We start from the raw sequence: 21,452 nt of genomic DNA, 5'->3' as shown, positions 1-21,452 counted from the left end.
TCAGACTAATTTCTTAGAGATGCAGTAAATTCAGGATGTTCCAGGTAATCTGTTAATATCAGAATGACTTCTGTTTGTTGGTTTAAAAAGGCTTGTGGATAAAGCCATTAGGATGAATAAAGCAGTATGGCAATAAGTATAGAGGAAAGCACCTGGAAAGGAGGATGTACTCCTTTTGTCCAGATGAGAATACCAAGATCAAAATGCAAAAGTATTTTAAATATGTCAGACTGTCTGTGTTACAGTTAGAAGGTGAATGGATGCACCAGAATGGTCAAGCAATTCCCCATGCCTACCAACATCATAGATATTTCGATTACTTCAGGTTACAGTGTGATGAAAACTTCAATTTGTAGGTAGTCAGAGCACACCAGTATCAGAAAGTAATCAGAAAGCCAATAATTTGCTCACAGAAGAAAGCTGTGGATAAAGTGAATAAATACTTTCAAGGTCTGACCTGACAGGGTAGCTCATGCAGCAATCAGAGCAAGGGAAAACCAGAGCAGCAGTACACAACCACAAGTTGATTAACTCCATCTTCTTGGAGAGGAAAAAAGCTTTTTCCCCACTTCTCTATTTTATTATGCAGTAATTCAGTACAAGTGGTCACTATAATGAGACATACTAATTCTTCTTAAACAGTATTTTGAATTTTATGACCAGATAGTTTATCATTCTCAACTGAAACAGGACTTTAATATAGTCTTAGCATCAGATTATGATTTCCTTCAACTTTCTAAACAAGGCAGTATGTGGTCTGTTGTACAAATAAACATGCCCTGTGGTTCCATTTCTCTCCTGCTGGGACAAAAATCAGAATAATTGTTCTGTTATCTTGTGTTAGTGTTGGAAGAATTTTCATCACATAGCTGCACCACCTAATTCTGTGCTGAACCATGAGCTATTTTCCAAAGAAACCATCATGAAGGTCACATCCTTTTTTGGTATAGCATGTGGACATAAAAGGACAGAGACATATTTTCTTTAAGATCTTTAGGCAGAGGAGTTGTGTAAATTTAATGGCAAGAAGATTTTCATCTCTAAGACTCAATGAAATGTACGTTGGAACACATTTCTTCTGACTCTGGAAATGTGAATGCTTGCCAACACCATCACAAATGCTCTAATCCTTTACATTTGCCTTCATATGTATGCCACAGTAATAAAAAAACTGAAAAGAGTGGATGGCAATCTCAATTATGTGTACAACACCTAAGTGTTGAGTTAAACTTTTAAAGAAACAAAATGATCTCGTTAAGATACTGACAGTCTCTCAATTACTATGCTTTTGGATGCATAATATTTTGCTACCTGTACAAAAGTCTGTATCTCAAAGATATAAAACCCTTGTGGATCTGGATCTCTTCATCAGCTGACTGAAAGAGTTACCTTTATTGTTTTGAAATGTATCTCATAAATAGCTCCTTTCAAAAGGTATTAAAAAGCATCAAGATCAAAAACATATCTGTGAGAAGCAAAAAAAAAAGCATTAATATAGTACATGTTTTCACATTTCAGTTTGGGCTTGGATACTTAATCAATGTGAAGAAAAACTGTCATGGATCTATGTATAGTATTTCAGTGTAATCTGGATCATTTTAACCAAGCACAAAACAGGGATCAGAACTGACAAATGTGAATATATGAACCCAAATAAATGGAATCTTTCAACATCTAATAGTCAAACAGAAAAAAATGCTATACTGCATAAGAGTGATGTAATGGAGGATAAAGAATAATGGTTAAACAGCCAGTAACTCATTATATAAAAATATATCACATTTAAACAGGCAGGGCTAGTGTACCCCTACAGCTAATTTAAATTTTCAAGACCAGTTCAATAAATGATCTGCAGTACTAAAAACCTGTGTATGATGCCTATCAAGCCATTTGATTTGGAACTTACATCAGAATTTTCATGAACTTTTAATTAGACATAAATACATTTTGCTGTTTTCTGCATTTCTTCTCCTGTTAAAAATAATCCCATCTAAACTGTCAACATCGTATTTGCTCCATAGGTAGAAATACCATTAGGCCCAGCAAAGATCTTGGGAAATGAGCTGAATTGACGTGCCTGAAATGGCTTAGTAAGGCCTTTTCTGAAACTGCTTCTTGGCCTAAAGCTCAATGTGCCAGCACCCAAAAGACCCAGAATGCTGAAATAATCCCAGGAAGAACAGTTTTAGTGGAGTTTTGAAGTGAAGGTCAAGCCAAAGAACATACAACTCTGAAGTATGCTTCTCAGAACTCCTCTCACTGAGGTGGTACATAAAATCCCAACTTCCTATGGGCTAGGTAGCCTCAAGTTGAGTTCATGGCACTAAGGCAGCTGCAGGTGAAAATGGGCTATGAAGAGAATGCTCAGTCCAAGTTCTGCTGGAGGAATGTCAATAATAACAAATGCCCCATCACAGCAGAAATATTTGTCAGGAAGCTCTTTAGAACAGCGAGGCTTATTAAATACAATAGGAACAGGAAAGTGTGAGAAAGACTTCACTCTTTCTGGACTTCACACTTGCAATCAATGCCATAAGTAAGTGGCCTTAGTTGAATGTCATTTCTTATATCAACCTTTTGCAGACTCTGACAGCAAAAGTGAGAATAGAGCAGCTGCAGAGGGATATTTGTGTTCTTCGTGGAGGCCAAGTTAGACTAAAACAGGATACACGTTCAGTAGTTTGGCAAGGAGGAATACATCAAGAATAACTGTTATGTAAGAGCTGACTTTATATTTTACTGCCTCTAATATATTTGAACTAAGTAAATGGACTAAAAAGGACCTTTTAGTTTGTTATCCTACCTGTGGCAGTAATCATGATGTTAAAGGAAAGGATAAATAAGCAATTTAAGCTTAAAATAAGCTCAGAGGGAATTAATAGGCCTTAATAGCCCTAAGTAGTCTTACCTGGCATGCACATCCATACCATTGACTATCAGGCCCAGAAGCCCTATTTAAGATCACACTTGGGCTTAATCCTTACATGAGCTGTGTCGTTGGGGTACACTTCTCCATCTCCCTTGCCTTCTGCTCCTGACTGGACCCTTGAATGAGTCCAGGACCTAGCTCATTACTTGCCTTGCATGGGATTATTAATGATCATGGCTGCCCAGTTCTGCTTGGTTGCTGTGGGGCTGCACACCACTGGTAAGGGCACAGCCTGACCTGCGGTCATGCTTGGCTGATGGTTCTTTCTGTGGTATAGAGCATCCCCACACTTGCTACTGCTCCCTGTCAACATTGTAGCAGGGCTTCCACTACCTCTCAACATTTCTCCTTGAACTGCTTGAACTGGAGGACTGGATCCACCCAACAGTGGACCTGTCATTCGTGAAGTTTCAATGACCTTTCTTGACCCCGTTTTTTTTAAAGCTAGTTATATACAAAATACCTTGCAGTCCTGGAAGTATTGGAAAGGTATAAATCTTTTAAGTGATGAAAGAAAAACTATCTACTGAACTCACATTAAGAAATAATTTTTACAGTCAAACTTCTAGCAAGTTGATATGCTTTGCAATATGGTAACACCTGTAACAAAAAACTGGCTGATAAAAAATGGATGGAGTATGGAGGAAAATATGTGTGTATGTATTTGTAGCCTTAAATATAGATGGTTGGGTAGACATATGCAACTAATGACACAAAAATATATTTTCAAAAATTTCATTTTAATTTTTCAAGCTACGTCAAGCTCACCAAATATGTACTCAATGGTTTCCAGAGCATGTTCTTTAGTAGATGACCCATGAACAGCATTAGACAAAATGTCTTTTGCAAACTGAGCTCGAATTGATTCAGGAGAGATCTCTTTTGCCTCATCTGGATTGGTTGGACCCATCAGTTGCCTCCACTCTTCCACAGCATTTTCCTTTGTTAAGACCATTATCACTGATGGTCCCCTGTAAAATCAATATCAGGAAATTCTTACACTGTGCTGAGATGGAGACTTGGTTTTGACTTCAGAGATGCCATGAAGAGTTATGGTAAGCGTTGCACTGAATTTTGTTAAATTGTTTGAATTTATAAATTTGTTTCTCTGTGTTTTGTTTAAGACAACAGCCTGTATTTGAAAGCCAAAAAGGCTATGATGATCAGCTATTTGGATCTGAAGTTTTTGTCCTAAAAAGATTCTCACCTGATAATTTCTGAAGCAAGGCAAGACATACTGCTTCATCAACAGCTACACTAACAACATAATGGGGAAGATATTTGTGCTACATGGAAAGAACAAGGATTCTGTGAGAAATTAGTTCTCTCTCTCTCTTTTTTTTTTTTTTTTTTTTTTAGAAAAAAGTCCAAAATAATGGTCAGAATCCATGCTTGGAAACAATTTTAGATCTTCCTTTGAAAGGAACACTCCGTGCTAGTACCACTAAACTTGCTAGAAAGAGTGACAGAAGGTAAAATCCTTAGTGTCCTTTGGGTACAGCATGTTCTGTGGGCACTGCAAATTCAAAGTTTGATGTATACTTACATACCTCAATATTGTATAATGAGACACTTACTCAGTCATACAAGACACTAAGTCATCGAAAAAGGGTTTTCCTTTGTGCTGATTGTAAAACTTTGTAGCCATTTCATGAGTTAAAGCTTCTTCTTTAATCTTTGAGATAGTAAATCCAGCATTTTTAACTTTCTGCATAATGTCATCTAGGAGAGGAACAAGCAAACTCATTCTTGATTGAAACAGTTTAGACACACAAAAAAATTTTAAAGTTTAGATACATAAAGACACAAAAGTTTTAAAAGTTTTAGAAAATACAAGATTAAAAAAATTAATTTCACCAATAGCTATTAAAATTCTACACACAATATTAAGAAATCATGGACAAAATGGCAAACACTTCAATGGTCCTTTAAAATACCCACAGACAGTTGTCATTGCACTAGTCCATCTCTGTGCAGCTGACAAACCCAGATAGTTGTAAACTGTACCAGTAGCATTCCCTGATGTTTCCCATGGTGTACAGAATGTGGACTGTGTGTGTAGTTGGTGTTATAACACACACTAGGTGGCCTGCTAAAATCAGTCTGGATTGCTACAAGAGTGGAGGGTTCACAAGAGCAATAATGAATTAACATATAGAAAGACAACAGAAATTTGTGAGCACATAAAGCAAGAATGTCAAGAAGAGGCTCTGGAGAGAGGGCTTAGATAAAATGGCAGCAAAAAGCTTTAGGGTAAGATTCCAAATTGTGTGTAGTGTACTTTTTACTTTGATTTCTCCTCTGTATTACCCATGAATGATTGTGAGTTAAAGCAAGGATGGGAATATATCTAATTGAGCAATGGCCCATTTTGGGTCTGTTGAGATACCTGTCTGAACAAAGTAACATGAATCTGAAAAGTCTCCTTCTTCTTTGACTTAGGTGGATGCTTGATGGCTGGTTTGGACAAGTGCCTGGTGTTTAAACAGTTTAACCCAGCTAAAAACTCTCTCTCTTCAATTCACTACCATTCTTGTGAATGAAGAGATACAGGCAGCTTACATATAAGATATATGGTGTTTGAGACCTCAATGTGACTTACTCAAACCCTGTAAAAGCATGTTCCTGCATGGAAAAATATTTCAGAGAATAAAAATAAGACATCTGACATAATCTACTGCATTGTAGATCACTAATATTTTGTAGAAATTATACCTATATCCATACTTCCTAGAACACTTACCTTTATGATTTTTTGCAGCATCAGGTTTGATTAATGCCAGTGTGTGCTCCTGTGGGAAGAAGAACTCCAATTCCTTCTGAGCATCATCACGTGTAGAACTACCATGCAGCTGGTTAATAGGGACGTCATCGAATGCATACTTTGCACGCAAGCTGAGAGTCATTGAAACAGTAAGTTACTTAAAGGAATAGCCATTTTGAGCTTCTACTATGACTTGCCTTAATCAAAGAACCACAGAATTATGAGGATTCGGAAGGGACTTCTGAATATCATCTAGTCCAACCCCCCCCGCACACTAAATCAGGTTCACCAAGAACAGGTTGCACAGGATTGCATCCAGGCAGGTTTTGAATATCTCCAGAGAGGGAGAATCAACATCTCTCTCTCTGCCTTTTCCAGTGCTCTTCCCTCTCAAAGCAAAGAAGTTAAATATCCTGCGTTCCAGTTTGTGCCCATTTCCCCTTGTCTTGTCTCTGGGCACCACCAAGAAGAGTCTGGCCCCATCCTCCTAAGACCTGCCCTGTAGATGTTCATAAGCATTGGTTAGAACACTTCCCAGTCTTCATTCTGAACAAGATTTCTCAACCTTTCCTCATATGTTAGACTCTCCAGTCATCTAATCATCCTAGCAGCGCTCTGCTGAACTCTCTCCAATAGTTCCTGGTCTTTCTTCTACTGGGGGACTCAGAAATTGACACAGTCTTCCAGATGTGGCTTTACCAGGGCCAACTAGAGGGGCAGATTCCCCTCCCTGCACCTGCCACATTCTTCTTAATGCACTGAGGATGCCATTACCCCTCTTTGCAACAAAGGCACATGGATAACTTGATCTCCACCAGGATTCTCAGGACTCAGCTCTGCAGATCTGCTTTCCAGGGCATCAACCCCTAACCCACACTAGTGCACAGGGGTATTCCTCCCCACGTGCAGGACCCTACACTTGCCTTTGTTGAACTTCATTAGGTCCCTATCCACCCAACACTCTAACCTGTCCAGGTCTTGCTGAATGGCAGCACAGCCTTCTGGTGTCTCAGCCACTCCTAGTTTTTTAACATCAGCAGACTTGCTGAGGATACACTCTGTTCCTTATTCCAGGTCACTGGTGAATACCTGAACAAGACTGGATCCATTACTGATGCCAGGGAGCACTGATAACTACCAGCCTCCAACTAGAATATATGCCACTGGTTATAGCCCTCTGAGTTCTGCCACTCCGCAGGTTCTTAATCCACCTCACTGTCCACTCATCTAACACACACTTCCTAAAATTACCTATGGGGATGTTGTGGGATACAGTGTCAAAAGCCTTGCTGAAGTCCAGATAGAAACTATGCACTTTTCCCCCCTCATCTACCCAGCCATTCATGCCATCATAGAAGATTATCGGGTTGATCAAGCATGATTTCCCCTTGGTGAATCCATGTTGACTACTCCTGATAACTTTCTGCTCCCCTTGATTAGACATGATATCAAAAACATGCTGTTCCATCACCTTTCCAGGGATGGAGGTGAGGCTGACTGGCCTGTAGTCTCCTGAATTCTTTTTGACGACTGGAGTGATATTGATTTTCCTCCAGTCTTTAGAAACCTCTCCTATTCTCCATGACCTTTCAGAGATGATGGAGAGTGGTTTAGTAATAATATCTGCTGGTTTCTTCAGCATTCTTGGGTGTATTTCATTGGGTCCCATGGATTTGTGGGTGTCCAATTTTCTTAGATGATCCCTAACCTGGTCCTTCTCAGCCAAGGGTAAGTCTTAACCCAGTGATTATAAACTAAGGTTGATGTGGCCCCTTAAGTGCTTGATGATCTCTCTGTAGAAGTAAGAAGCCTTCATCGTATACATAAGGAACAATCAATTTTCTAATTAACCACTTGAAATACGAATACATTTCTTCCTGTCACTTTGTTCTGTTTCCAATAACAGTTCTTGATTAAGGAAACACAACAGGTAAGGTGATACCACAGCAGTTTCTTAGAACAATAAAATAAGCAGGTAGAACTAAGATGTTGACTTATAGAAACTGTAAAAGAAGCTAGGTCAAATATAAGATAAACTGCTGATGGAAATTTTTCATTAAGCTAAGAAAAAAAAAATATTACCAATATTTTTTGCACTTAGAAAATTGATAGCAATACTTCTGTAGACCACAAAGCCTAAAAAATGCCATGCGGGGTCACAAAGATCCAACTTAGCCAAGTAACTTATATGACCATCTGAGAAGTTCTGTAAAAGGATAGGTGGATTCTTCTGTGCTTCTTTCAGTCAAGGACTTTTCTCTGACTCAAGAGATTATCTTTTGTTTCAATATTATTTTTTAAACTCAGATTTTCATTATGTTTTCAGCTACCATATCTCAAAAAATGCAATAGCACTGTATGCAATAGAGTTCCAAGAACAGCAGACAAACTGCAGATGTATGTATCAACTTCCAGATGATGGCACTGTAGTTACACCAGTTGAAATCTGGTATTCACTGAGAGGAAGAATATGAAAGTTAATTGAAAGCTGTGAATGAGAGTTAACTTCTGTAAGTATTACCTCTCTGGATTTTCCTTCTTAGCCATTTCAACAGTCTTTGGGCCCAATCGATTTCTCCAGTGTTCTATAGCATTTTCTCTTGTTAGAGCAAGTACAAGAGTTGGACCACTGTAAAATGGGAAAACTGGCATTAAACACATCAAATATTAATTTCTCTCTAATTTGTAAAAGAAATTAGATTATATATTGTCCAGGCCAGAGAAATGTGCCCTTGTATTGGAGGATTTAAAAACTCATCTGTATTTAAGGAGCTACAGTCTTACAAAATTTTGGGTGCTTAAACATAAATTTAAAATTCAGAGTTACAACATGTTAACAGGACACCAAGAATGTTGTAGAATTAGACTATGTCTTCATTATTAGTGATAAAAATGCTGATCAGCTCCTAAGGTTTTGTATTTGTTCCAGCCATGTCCCAGCTTCATATGAGAGCAATATCCAAGCATGACTTATTTTTCTTCCCCAAGGAATTCAGCACATAGCCTGGATGAAGATTTCAGAACTGTCCCACAGACAACTTAAATGCAACCTTCCAGAGCAGAGCTCAGCTATTTTCAGCCAGTTCAATGGAACTGGCCACTGACTTCAACATCCTACATACAGAAGTATGGAGTAGCTTGTAATTGTTAAAAACCAGATTTGTTCATCCTCTATACATGGGGGTTATCTGATTATCTGCAGCTGACTGATCCTATTTTTGGCTTGTACTAGACTCTCAGATACATGTGTGCCTAATAGCCATGTACTATTCAGGATAGTTATTCATTGTAAAAAATTCAGTCTTATTTACAGATCCACACTCTCATTTTTCATTCCACATACCTGGTCATTTGTTCCAGAAGGGCTGGGAAGTAGTCTTCATTTTCATGCTCTTTGTAAAATTCACGTGCTTCTTCTTCAGTTAGGATTATTTCTTTCTGCATTGCAATTTGGAAGCCATCATCTCTTATTGTCTGAATTATAGAATCTGTTTAAAATATTGAAATGATGTCATTGCCATCCATTCATCAATCTGCACACTTGCAAAGAAACGACATGGGTTTTCCAATCACAATGTTAAATTTTGTAGGTGAATTAATATCTTAGCAGAAAACTAATTTAAAGAAACTGCTAGAGAGTTTCAGTAGCTGCCTGGACACTCAGAAAGCTGATGCTCATATTCTTAGGTCTTTCTGTCACTTCAGAAAACTCAGTTGGAATTTCTGACTGAGAAATATGGTATGTGTTGCTATCACCAAAAAAAAAGATCTATGGATTCTGAATAGGTGAATATTCATTTGACTAAATTTTAGAAGATCACATGCTCAAGCAAGCAGTGTTTAGTATGAATCAAAACCTATATTTTCTTACATATGAATTGCACAATTGTGGCTCTAGGCAGCATACTAGATAACAATCAACAACATAAATAGACAAGGAGAGATTAAAACTGTAGTGTTCAGATCTCTCTATAGAAGTTATTTCCAACCAAAGATTCTCAAGTTAGAAAGAAAGGTGCCATCTAGAATATAAGAAAAAAAAGGCAAATATTTTCCTGAGAAGAAAAGTAAACTTGTTTGATTGGAGCTTCATGCTAATGGGTTAGATTTTCTGATTTAATCTGTAAAAACATTGTCTGTATAGACCCATCCTTGTGCATCACTGCAGCATAGAAAATCCTGGGTCAGATCTTTTTCACCTTGCCATTGATCTACCTTTGACCTGCCATTCAAGGATAGTATCAGCTGCTTTATTACAGCAGGAAGAACAGTCCCCTACACTATACTTTTAAAATGCTAGGTCCTCTGAGAGCTCTAAAAACAGTCCATCCAAATATACAGTCTAAATACATTCTTGAAAAATCAGGCAGAAGAAGAAATGTTGACATTTACACCCTCTATGTGTCAAATATATTAAGCATGTAATATTTTCCTGACAAAGATTACTGTCGGCTTAATGCTGGGGAGACTATATAACCTAATAACAGTTCACTAGGAGAGTTAGGATTTTTAAAGTTTAAGTATGGGGCTTTATATATCTTAGATGGAAAATATAGTTATTAACAGTTACCTCGTCTTTCCTTCAAGAGAGTAGGTCTAATTAAGGCCAAAGTCTTTTCAGTTTTTGAGTCTGGCCTATTTATATCAAAATTTGGGAAAAAGAAAGCAAGTTGCCTGCTGGCATCTTCTAAACTGTCTTGCACATCACATACATTTAGGATACTCTCAGTTTCCTTGGTTTCTGCCAAGCTAATGAGACACAAAGTAAGACAATGTTTAGGTCACTGCATGAATTATATTAACAGTTGAATTATTGAAAATATATTTTCTTAAAGTTTAGTGGAGCATAAGACTAGAATGCCAAAATAAGCTTTTATTTAATTCAGATTTATGACCGAAGAAATGTTTTTGCCAATTATTAATCTTCTCAAAAAGTGCCTTGTCATGTGCTATAAAAGAAAATCCTAGCCATGCAGCTTTCCTCATTTGTCTCTAGCTTATTCAGAACTTTCTGTTTCCTTAAACAGAATTACTACTGACAAGTCTACAGTGTATAATGAATGATCAATTAAAGGATCTTTCTTAATTCATGTACAACATGATTATAAAAATGAGAGCATCACAGAATTGTCTTTAACACACATGGTCCTCATTGTCACTTGCCTGTACATCTAAGATTTATTTAGCTAAGTAAACACAGTCCCTCTTGGACACCTACAGAAAATGCAGGAATTTCCAGTTGTGCTAAATTATTGTATAAAGGGATAATGCAGACATCAACATAATTATCATGATGGTTTTTTTTTTTTTTAAACAAAGTATTTAAGTTTATGTTGCTTTAAGAAAATCCCTCTCTGTATAAAAAAACCTGATCCAATGTGTTAATATTTGTGAACATTCTTATTGTTGTTTGATGCTGTGTATACAACTTCCATCTTTTCCAAAATACTCTACTAGATACTTGGTACAGGAAACAAAAAGACATTTCAAGATACTATAGTTGTGAAACGGCAAATCCTTACTAAATTTTAATCTATCTCAGGGAAAAAAAACAAAACCACAAAACTCTGCCACTTGTTCAGTGGTTTTCACAGCATGGTCCTAGGGAGCACAGCTTGCCTCAGGTGTCCCCTACTCTCCTCTGGGTCACACCTACAGTTTTCCAGCATACATAGGAGTGCACAGCCTCAGTGAACAATACTGGCACTGGCCTGGTCTGAGTGAACTAGTATGAAGTGAAATTGCACAGGAATTTTAAATTGTACAGGCACTTTGAAGTGTAGCACTGTTCCCATTGGTCTGACAACCTGTTCAAGGCTACTTCAGAAACAACAGACTTTCTCTTTGCTTGTCATCTTTACCTGGGAACACACAGTTTCTATATTCCCACAGGAACTACACTTCTATCTCTAGTGGTGGTCTTGTGTAGGACCTGGTGCACAAGGGCACATGACTGTCTGTAAAAACGTGTCTTGATTTATGGTGTGCTCCAAATAATGAAACTAGATCACATATGCACATTTTCACTGGTATTTACCTCTCTGATGTTTCAGCCTCAGGGTCATCACTCCCACTCGATCTATGTAGTTCTTTCCAGTGAGGAATAGCATCAGCTGCTTCTTTTTTAGTGATTACCAAAACATGGCACGGTCCACTCATCATGAATTGAACAAAATCGTCAAAATCAGGCTAAAAAAACAAATTTTCCCCTAAAAATTGCAGGAACTCCAAATTTATTATCAGAAATGAGACTATTCCTTTGTATGTAAGTTATTACTCCTGTTCTAAAAAGGTATTCACATACTTGAAACTCTGTCAAACTGTTTGGGAAGTTTTTTTATCCAACATTTGAGACAAAATTATAAAATGTCTAAAACATAATAGAGATAAGAGATATTGTAAAGCTACATTAACTAAGTACCAGATCTTAAAAAGTAATCCAGGTTAAAATGTAATGACAAGAGTGAAAAAATGATCTAGAAACTTAATGTGATCAAATATATATGCATATATATATATACTTGCAGTAGCACATATAGTGTGGCATAACAAACTGCAATATAGTTCCAGATACAATTTTTGAAACTAAAAATCAGGTAGTTGGCAGTAAACATATGGCACTGAGACACTTGCAAGACATTTGTAGGGCTTTCTTTCATTATCTTGTCTATGTTCTCTTCGCTCCTTCAGTTTCAATTTCAACCCTTTAAATACACATTTTTATCAGCTTTTCAAGGTGTTGTGCATTTTTAATCATTTTTTCTCTTGTATGTCACTGTTCTCTTCAATATTTTCTCTCCTTTTACATATTTGACTACATCTATTCCTTACCAGTCACTATCATCTGATCGCTTATGATACATCTTTTTCTTCAATAATAAGATGACATATTTATATGAATGCTTTCAATATATATGTATAAACTTAATGTTTTGCACAAGACAAGTAAACTCGAAAAAAGAAAAAAAAGCAGCTAAAAAAAGTCAAGAAACAAAATTAATGCAAGTGCAAAAACATCTAGTACATGCATGAGGGGGGAGTATCTATACTGTTGAGGCTTCAAAAATAGACTTGTTAAGATAAATCAATTTGGCTATTCAGTTTGACCCTCCTGCATCACCCATCTTCATCATTCAAACAAAACAATTTCTTCATCCAGTTATTTCTGAAAGCTGATTGCCCTGAGTCTCTATTTTGATATAAGAGGCAGCCTTTAGAGCTTCAGCAAGCTTGAACAGTACTAAATCAGGCATTGCTGTGCTCACTGAGCGCTAAGGAATCTGTAATGTATATTGCCACTTTAACATAATTACTTTTCAGGTCAGAATTACACTTAAAGCATGGCAAATAATTGACTTCTCAATATGCATAGGGCCTTCTGGACTGCTTCTGATAGTTAATGGTAATTTTATTGTTCTCCTTGTCGTAATGTTGGTATGATCTGCTGTGGTGTGGTAGTGCTGCCATATATCAAACACTGCATACTTTTTCCCTGTTTTTTGTTCCTCCCATGATACCCCTTTGTTTATTTTCTGGCTGGAAGAGTATGTGCTTAATAGATACATATTGTCATATAGATGACACTGTATTTTGATTTTGTGCTACATTTCAGCAACTACCTTAACCTATGCTTAGGGCTATGACTAAAGGTCATACACATTCTGGTAACAGAAATAGCAACAAAATCTTTTGGTATTTAATTGGAGTGCAGCTACTACACCATATTTGTATGAGCTGATAAGGACGAAAGAAAGATCATATTTCCTTTTTTCTGTGTACTAAATCTACATTACTTCATTTCTTCAACAGATTAAAAATTCACGAGCCAGAGATTTGCAAACACATATAGCTACAGTTATAAGTTTTACCTGTCTCTGTTGTTTAGGTGTTTAGTCTGATTTTACCTGCTCTTTCTTTGAGTCATAGAATACTCTGATCTGCTCTTCAGTTAGCATTTTCTCCTCCTCTGCTTCAATGGCAAATCCAGCGTCTCTAATCTGCAATTATTCAGATATTACTCAGTGGCATTTGAAAATAGAAGTACACAAAATCATATGATATTGTAGAACTAAAGATTGATTAATCTCGGGAGCTAAATTAAGTTTAAAATTCTCTGAAATACTCTGAATATAACTCATACATATGACTAAACTAATGTTCTGCCTTTTTAAGGCACTTCACTAAAATCAGGATTACAATGCCCACTGAGTTAATGTTTATGAAAAATATAGTGCATTTGTATTTGTGTATTTGTATTCATTCAGTAGTTAATAATCTCACTTACTTCACTTTGAATAAACTCATTCTAAACATAGGAAGTGATTAACATGGAACCACTTCTAAAGTGTTGTTATAAATTATATTAAAATCACAGCAGTCATACAAATGTGCACTCAATAACAATAGTAATATTAGGGTAAACAACTTGGCTTTGGAAATAAACAAAAATAAAATCTATTTTATGATTACCTATTTTAAGTTACATTAGAGCACTAAATTCTAGTATGTGTAAGAGATGTACACTCGCATGTCCTATATAAAAATTCATAGGTCCACTGCTTTGAGATTTATAACATAGACTGATATTTAAACAACAAAGGCACTACCCAGCCCCATTGCTGATCTTATGCCAATAGCAATCTGTTTACCAGCACTCTGCTCTTTAGAAGCCTGTATGATGTTGCTAAGTGTTTCCAGACTGCCTTGACAATGCCAAGTGTGGAAAAAGTATGGGTATACACCTCTTAAGGCAATACAAAGGCAGATCCAACTAGCAGATCCAACTAGTAAATTAAAGCTAATTTACTTTCAAAAACTGTCTGCCTTGTTTCTGCACTTAATGAAAACCCTTTCTTTCTGGACAAGGTTGAGTAGTTGCAGAAACAACCTGTACAACACTCTGATTTTCATTCCTGCCAAGGTCACTGGCCCTGCCTCAACATTTTTCACAAATAGCATAATTTTATCTTAATATATCGTGCTATGAGACTCCTGAAATTAACATTCCTATAACATCATATTCCTGAATGAATTTTTCATTCACGGAGGACTTAAATAAATACTAAATCCTTGGATGCAGCATTGCATGCATTGTTCTCTTCATTACAGACCAAATATTTCTCTACTGAAAAATATTAGCATACATTCTCTGATTACTAGTCCATATCAATTAATGTCACCATCTACACATATATAGTGTCCTACTCATCTGTGCACACACACTCTTCCATGAGGCACTGGTTACTAGTGCCTACAGTTCTTAAAGATCCTGTGTGAAGAAATATCTCTACCAGTACAGTTTCTGGTTCTTGTTTCCACTGCAATATGAGGCAAAAAAAGACACTATTTGATTGTAGATTTCACACGTTGCTGATTGGCACAGTATAAATCAATGTCATTCCTCACCAACTAACATAAAAGACTAAAGTAATAGTATCAACCTGAATACCATGTTATTTCATGCCAAAATTATCTTGCTTCTATCAGAGAAGCCTTCACAGGTCTTGTTCTAAAGCCTAGGCATAAATTAGAATCTTCTTAATCTTATATCTTGCTACTATGCCTCTTAGCTTAATAGGATGAATGAATCTTCAGATCTGATCTACCCGTTGTTTAATTTCTTCTACACGTCCCTCTAAGACATCGTCAGGTTTTATAATTCCAATAGAATATTTTACTGCTTCTGGAAAAAGGAAAAAACCAAACATGTGTCAATGAATATATTTATAAAAAACATATACAACCAAGTTTTCTGTTACTTGCAAGGAGGTTTCTCTAAAGACTTCTCCATTTCAATGCTGGGATGCCCAAAATGTGGTTCCTAAAAATGAGTGACTCCAGTAATTAAAGTAAGTTAAAGTGTGGGACTATCCTTGGCCAACCCTGGAATTCACATTTCTGTGAACCACTGGTGTTTTTGGGTAATATGATGGAGAAAAAGTTCTCATGGAAGAATATATACTATATATACTAGAATATATACTAGCATACTCCATATATACAGCACTAAAAATATTAAAGGAATGACTATTAAGAGAGAAAATTCACTAAGTAAAAATGCATATGAATATTGGAGATTTCCAGTAAAAGATAAGTTTCTTGTAATAGCAGATGTTTGTTTCTATAGCATTGTGGATGCTGAAGTAATTTGTGATAGCTGTTGAAGTAACACATGCTTGCTAACACAATCTAATATTTAAAACAAGAAGTGTTCCTGGTTGTAGATATGCTGTTACACAATCCATAGTATACAGCTATCTGTAAAATGGCAGGTACTGGTCAGAAGAAAATATAAACTTCATGTTTCTTTGCAGAACCTGATGTTTACGATAAAGGATTAGTGCTTAATTCACTCAGATCCTAAATGCTATAGAAGTACTTAATGATAGTTCTAATGGAAACACTAGGCTACTTACTACCTGTTGCCAGTACTAGAAAAACTCATGGGCACCTTCATGTGGTAAGAAGAATATTACCACCAAGTGCTAGCGTATTATGGCTTCTGAGGGTTCCCCTAACCTGAAGCTGAATCCAAGCTGAAAACTTTGTTTCACTTTTAGGTTCTGTGGACTAGCATGAGGTCTGTATATAATTGCTAAAGGATTTACAATACTGTACTACTAGGTCTCCAGGAGTTTATGATAAAATAAAATAGACTAAAGCTCAGGTCAGGAGTATGTCACTTGGACCACAAAATAAAGATTAAATAAAGAGAAAGGAGGAGTATGACTGAAACCATGAGAGTGATGCCCCACCACAGAAAAAGGCAAGATGAAGAAGAAGACATGGAGCAATTTATTCCACCTGAACATTGTCAAATGATATTTTGTACATAAATGAAGTTGTAGGAAGCTTCAGTAGTCACAGATAACAATAAGAATAAAAAAGATTAAGTCCCAGCTAAAGATAAAAATCATAGATGCTAGAATCACAAGCACATACACATTTTTCAGTCTTTTTTTATCCTTATCCTAGTCTTGTGGATTTATGCTCTTACAGAATCACAGAATAGTTTGGGATTGGGAGGGGCCTTTAAACGTTAACTGGTCCAACCCCCCTGTAGTGAGCAGGGGCATCTTCAGCTAGATCAGAATTCCCAGAGCCCTGTCTAACCTGACCTTGAGTGTCTCCAGGTTCTTCTTCAGGTACATCCTCCTCAACAGAATCTTCTGATGATTCCTCTCGTACGAAAACAAGTTCATCTACCTAAGGTAATTGCAAACACAGCAAAATTATATCACCGGTGAGAAGCTAAAGTCATCAAGCACAGCTGTCAGCTTTTTGTTCCACGTTTATCTTAATGTAATAACATATCTGTTAGCCAAGAAAGCGATCAATTCTGAGACCTTGGGCTAGCCTGATATTTCCTTAATTGAACTACTGTTTGTTGAAAGTTGCTTTTTTTTTAACTTTAAGAAACGTTCTTTTATCTCCATTTCACTCAAAACATGCAACGAGACATGACTACTTCCTCTGTCCACATTTGCATCATGAATTATTCCTCAGTTATTTATAAAAAATATTCAGTCCTGAAAGAAAAAAGATGACCAAAGATTTTGTGTGCTAGTGACATTTTGTCCATCTCTCCATTTCTTGCATTAACAGATTAATCTGTAAATTTCTTGAGTTTTTATTAAGCAAATAAATGGAAATTTCTTTGAAAACCCTTTGCATATGTCACTTTACTGCTATTAATACCCAAAATACTAAATATTACATCACATAAACACTATCAGAAGCATTCAGAGAAACCATCTAAGTGTAATAAAAATAGAAATTTATATTTGAATATCTGTTTTGTGAGTACATGGACACGTTCCTTCGTTCCAGCTGCAATTTCTCTCTCTTCTTGCACTAGTTCTGTTATCCTTTTATTTAAAAGAGGACCATTTACACCTCTCACTTCTGCAATAATTTTGCCATTCTGTAAAAGAGAAAATAACTGTCATTGAGTTTTTGTTGCTTAGTTTACACATTAACTGGTGTTTTGGAATGTGATATATCTTGCTGTTTTTTACAGAAACAATCAGAAGTAAACCCAAGTAACTCTTAGCCCCTGGTTACTAGAATTCAGTTCCCTATTCAGAACCCCCCCCAGTCAAAAATCCCATCACCTTTTAAGTGAGCAGTGTTCTACAGTGGAGCCCTAGAACAATCTTTCTGTTTCCATCAGTGAGAGATAATAAATAATTTATACAATTGTTCAGGTGTAAAAAGTTTGACTTTGTCTGTTTATCTTAAAAAGGAAATTTAAACTCCTTTTCCCTGAGGGAAATCATGCATAAAATAGTCATTTCAGTGTTGCCACATGTAAGAACTTCATGTGAGGCAACCCTGGAAAACTTATTTGGATTTATCACTAAGCAACTACCAAAACTGTGGCTACCACAAAACTTCCGTGGCTGTATGTGCAGCAGCCACAACAAAATTGTCCCCAAGAACCACAGATCAAGGCATGGGAAGAAACCTCAAGTAAACCACGTTTGATTATATGATCCTACATGCTGTAAAATTTAAACATATGATTTATACAGTTTCATATTTCCTTTTAATCTACTGAAAAAAATAAGGCAAAAGCAGGTAACACATCAAAAAAAATGGATGTGATGTACTTACAACACAAAAAAGAAACACAGGTTCACATCTATTCCTAAATATTTCCAGTGCTGGAATGCTGTCAGCCTCTGCCTTCAGTCAGATGAAAAAGATTATTATTATTATTATTATTATTATTATTATTACTTACGTGTGTATACATTTGCATATATATTCACATACAAAAAGTATTTATATTTATATATATATAAATATAAATATATATATATAGATATAATTTTGCCTGGATGAAAACTTCAGTCTTACATACTTTGGTGTTACACACTCAAAACTGCAGTTTTAAATAGAACTAGGAGTCCTAATGGCATTTGCTGGAGGTGAATCAAAAACTGGTTTGGTCACATGGGGTTGGTCTCCCTTTGTATTACAACAGCTGATCATGGAAATAAAACCTTATTCTGCTTTCCCACACAGGTTGTAACAGTATACATAACTGAGGAAGTGACCTTTGCAGACTTGCTGAAGGAGATGACCCACTGTATAAAGTCCCTTGTGACATGGTCAGCTCTGTTAAAACACTTGATTAACTCTGAACATAAATGCCTGGGTTTTTGTGTATAAACAACACATGTATTTTCTGCAAAAGTGCTTTGATCAGGCAATACAAAGTTTTCAGTAACATGGAAAAGGATGAGCTTGGCCAACATGTGGGAGGAACAGAATCTGTGAAACACGTTTAACTACTTTAAATATGATATACACCTCCTATTTTATACTGCCAGTGTAGAGGAATATTTTTGATACTAGAGTTTTGTAATGATTTATATTTCCATTCCCCATTTTTGTCCTCTTAAAAATGAAATAAAAAGGAACATTTGGGAAAAAGCTGCAACAGCATTTTTCAGGGATGTTAGAATTTGAAATGTGATAATTCATAATGTAAAGTCTTAAAATTAAAAATTACATAGTCTGGATTTTAAAAGTTTCTGCAATCTTATAGAGGAAAACAAAAGCTATGGGATATTAGCTCCATTTCTATTAAAGCTCCTTCCATATTTATTACCATTTCTATTCTACCTCTAAACAAAGTCATACGAGGATGTACACAGAAGAAGAGGAGACCAGGCCAAATTATGATGACTCAGTACAAGGACAGTCTAATGAAAGCTCTATATATGCAGACAGATAAAAATATATATTTAAAATAAAATATAAATTGAGTTCCATACAGAATTTACATCCTTACCACTGCAAAATGCAACATATCATCTTCAGCCAACTCAGTCTGCAGTTTTTTGAATAAGCTCACCACAGCTTTGCAAGGACCACACCAAGCTTGATACACATCTATTACTAAAATGTAATAGTTTGGAATTACAAAGAGCTTACTTGTGGAACTTAAAAAATGAGACATATTTATGAGTGTGTTGGAACAGCACTTGGAAGGTGTTCAAATCCATCTTTCAGTCCTCTTCTAATCATTAAATGCATCATGAATATATCAAAGTACTCAGTGGATAGACCACAGTTTACTCTTTTATTTCAATCACTTTCGACATCAACAACTTATTTCACAGTATTATTTGAGATAATTAATCTACTACACATCTCTCATATTCTTTTTCCTTTTAATTTCAAGGATTTCCTTTAAATTTTAATTTATTTCATTTTAATTATTTTTCTTTTCCCACTACTGGTAGGATGATGATAATTTCTTTCCCATTGCTACTCATTTGTACATATGGTTACATTCCAGATTTGTTCCTTCTACCCAAATACAATTCCTAGGAGGCCTCAAAGACATTGTTGTTGGACTGAGCGAGCTGAAAACTGGGCATAATGCACATCAAGGAACACAAAATTTCAATAATGCTGACTGATTAATTGTACAGTATTAATTTGGTCTTTACAGAGGAAAAAAGCCTCAACAGAAGTGCCCAGCCCTCTAGCATACAGAACTCCATATCAGAAAGGTATTTTCTAAGGATGGGTATATAACAGTGGATAAAAGAATGCATAATGTGATTTGCAATGAGTATTTATTTATCATAGGAGAAAGTGTATATACATAAACAACATACATAAACAACATATATGCATTTATAAATTCATAAATATAAACTTCCTTTAAAAGACAATATGATATTAAAGATGATCTGATCTGATATGATATGATATGATGTGTTGTGATACGTAAATGTGAAAAACTCTGTCTTCATGAGTCACTAAACAGAAAACAGTAGCAGTTAGTACCTACTACACCTTTTGACAGCAACATTTCATCCCACTTGTTTTCATCGGTTATTATGGTCTGAAATAAAATGAATTGACATTTTAGCATCTTAAAAGGGCAGAAAAAATTTTATTAATTTCTGGAAGTGTTCAAGTAGTTAGAATTTATACCTGGAACTGGATATCTTTCTTCTTGCCTGCCATTTCCCTGTGATTATAGAAAACATTTCAAAATGCATTTAATGGCTTTTTAAAAGAACTTGTGACATGCAAAACTGATATACATGGTTTTCAGTACAGCACTTCCTTCTGATTTCTGTAAAAATTAAATCAGCTGAATCCCCTACAAAAATGGCAGGTAACACCTCACTTCAGTATTCTCTAGAGCAATATACAACTTATTTCCAAAACAAACATTACACAGGAAACAGAATAAAATCTAGTTTCTTAATCTATTGTGGTCTTAATTCTTTTTTTTCCTCAATAATTTTTCAAGCTTATAATTACTGTGTTCAGTAAGGCCATAGGGACCTTGGATGGGATGACAACTCCTCCAACAGTGGTACATTTCAGAAATGTATTGATTAAAGAGGTCTAATTACATCAAATTAGGCTTTGTATCTTTTAGGATACATGAAAAGGAATGACTTATATGTGTTTCATAACTAAAGTCCCAAACTGAATCCTGATGCATTCATCATTCTGCCATTAATAAAAAAATGGCTTTTATATTTAATTTTTTTTAGTAGATAATTCGCTATGAACTGGGCAGGAAAGCAATCTCAGTTAAGCTACATCCATGGATGAATTTTAACTTCAGCTTCCAAATGGAGCTTGATTGAACAATAAATGTTAATACTTCATCAGCAACTTGAGTATAGATTTCAAAAGTTCTTCGTAAGGATGGTAATCTGTTCTGGGGAAAATGAAAGTGTCACCATGAATGTGACCTCCACTGGCACTGATATCCAA

The 21,452-nt window shown here is 35.9% G+C and overlaps 1 protein-coding gene across 1 annotated transcript; it reads right to left on the bottom strand.

The window, feature by feature from the left end:
- Positions 1–3,677: 3,677 nt before the first annotated feature.
- Positions 3,678–20,684, bottom strand: NME8 (NME/NM23 family member 8). Its single transcript, XM_008503397.1, has 15 exons — positions 20,652–20,684; positions 20,502–20,559; positions 19,495–19,601; positions 18,309–18,380; positions 17,500–17,616; positions 16,811–16,898; positions 15,299–15,369; positions 13,598–13,690; positions 11,731–11,882; positions 10,264–10,442; positions 9,037–9,181; positions 8,215–8,322; positions 5,673–5,824; positions 4,507–4,651; positions 3,678–3,900 (listed from the first exon to the last, which is right to left on the bottom strand). Exons 1-15 carry the CDS (start codon positions 20,682–20,684, stop codon positions 3,678–3,680), a joined length of 1,743 nt encoding a protein of 580 aa, XP_008501619.1.
- Positions 20,685–21,452: the final 768 nt, after the last annotated feature.

The sequence above is a fragment of the Calypte anna genome, chromosome 2 (assembly GCF_003957555.1).
Source record: "Calypte anna isolate BGI_N300 chromosome 2, bCalAnn1_v1.p, whole genome shotgun sequence".
Taxonomy (NCBI): domain Eukaryota; kingdom Metazoa; phylum Chordata; class Aves; order Apodiformes; family Trochilidae; genus Calypte; species Calypte anna.
This window is presented reverse-complemented; position numbering and strand designations above follow the sequence as displayed.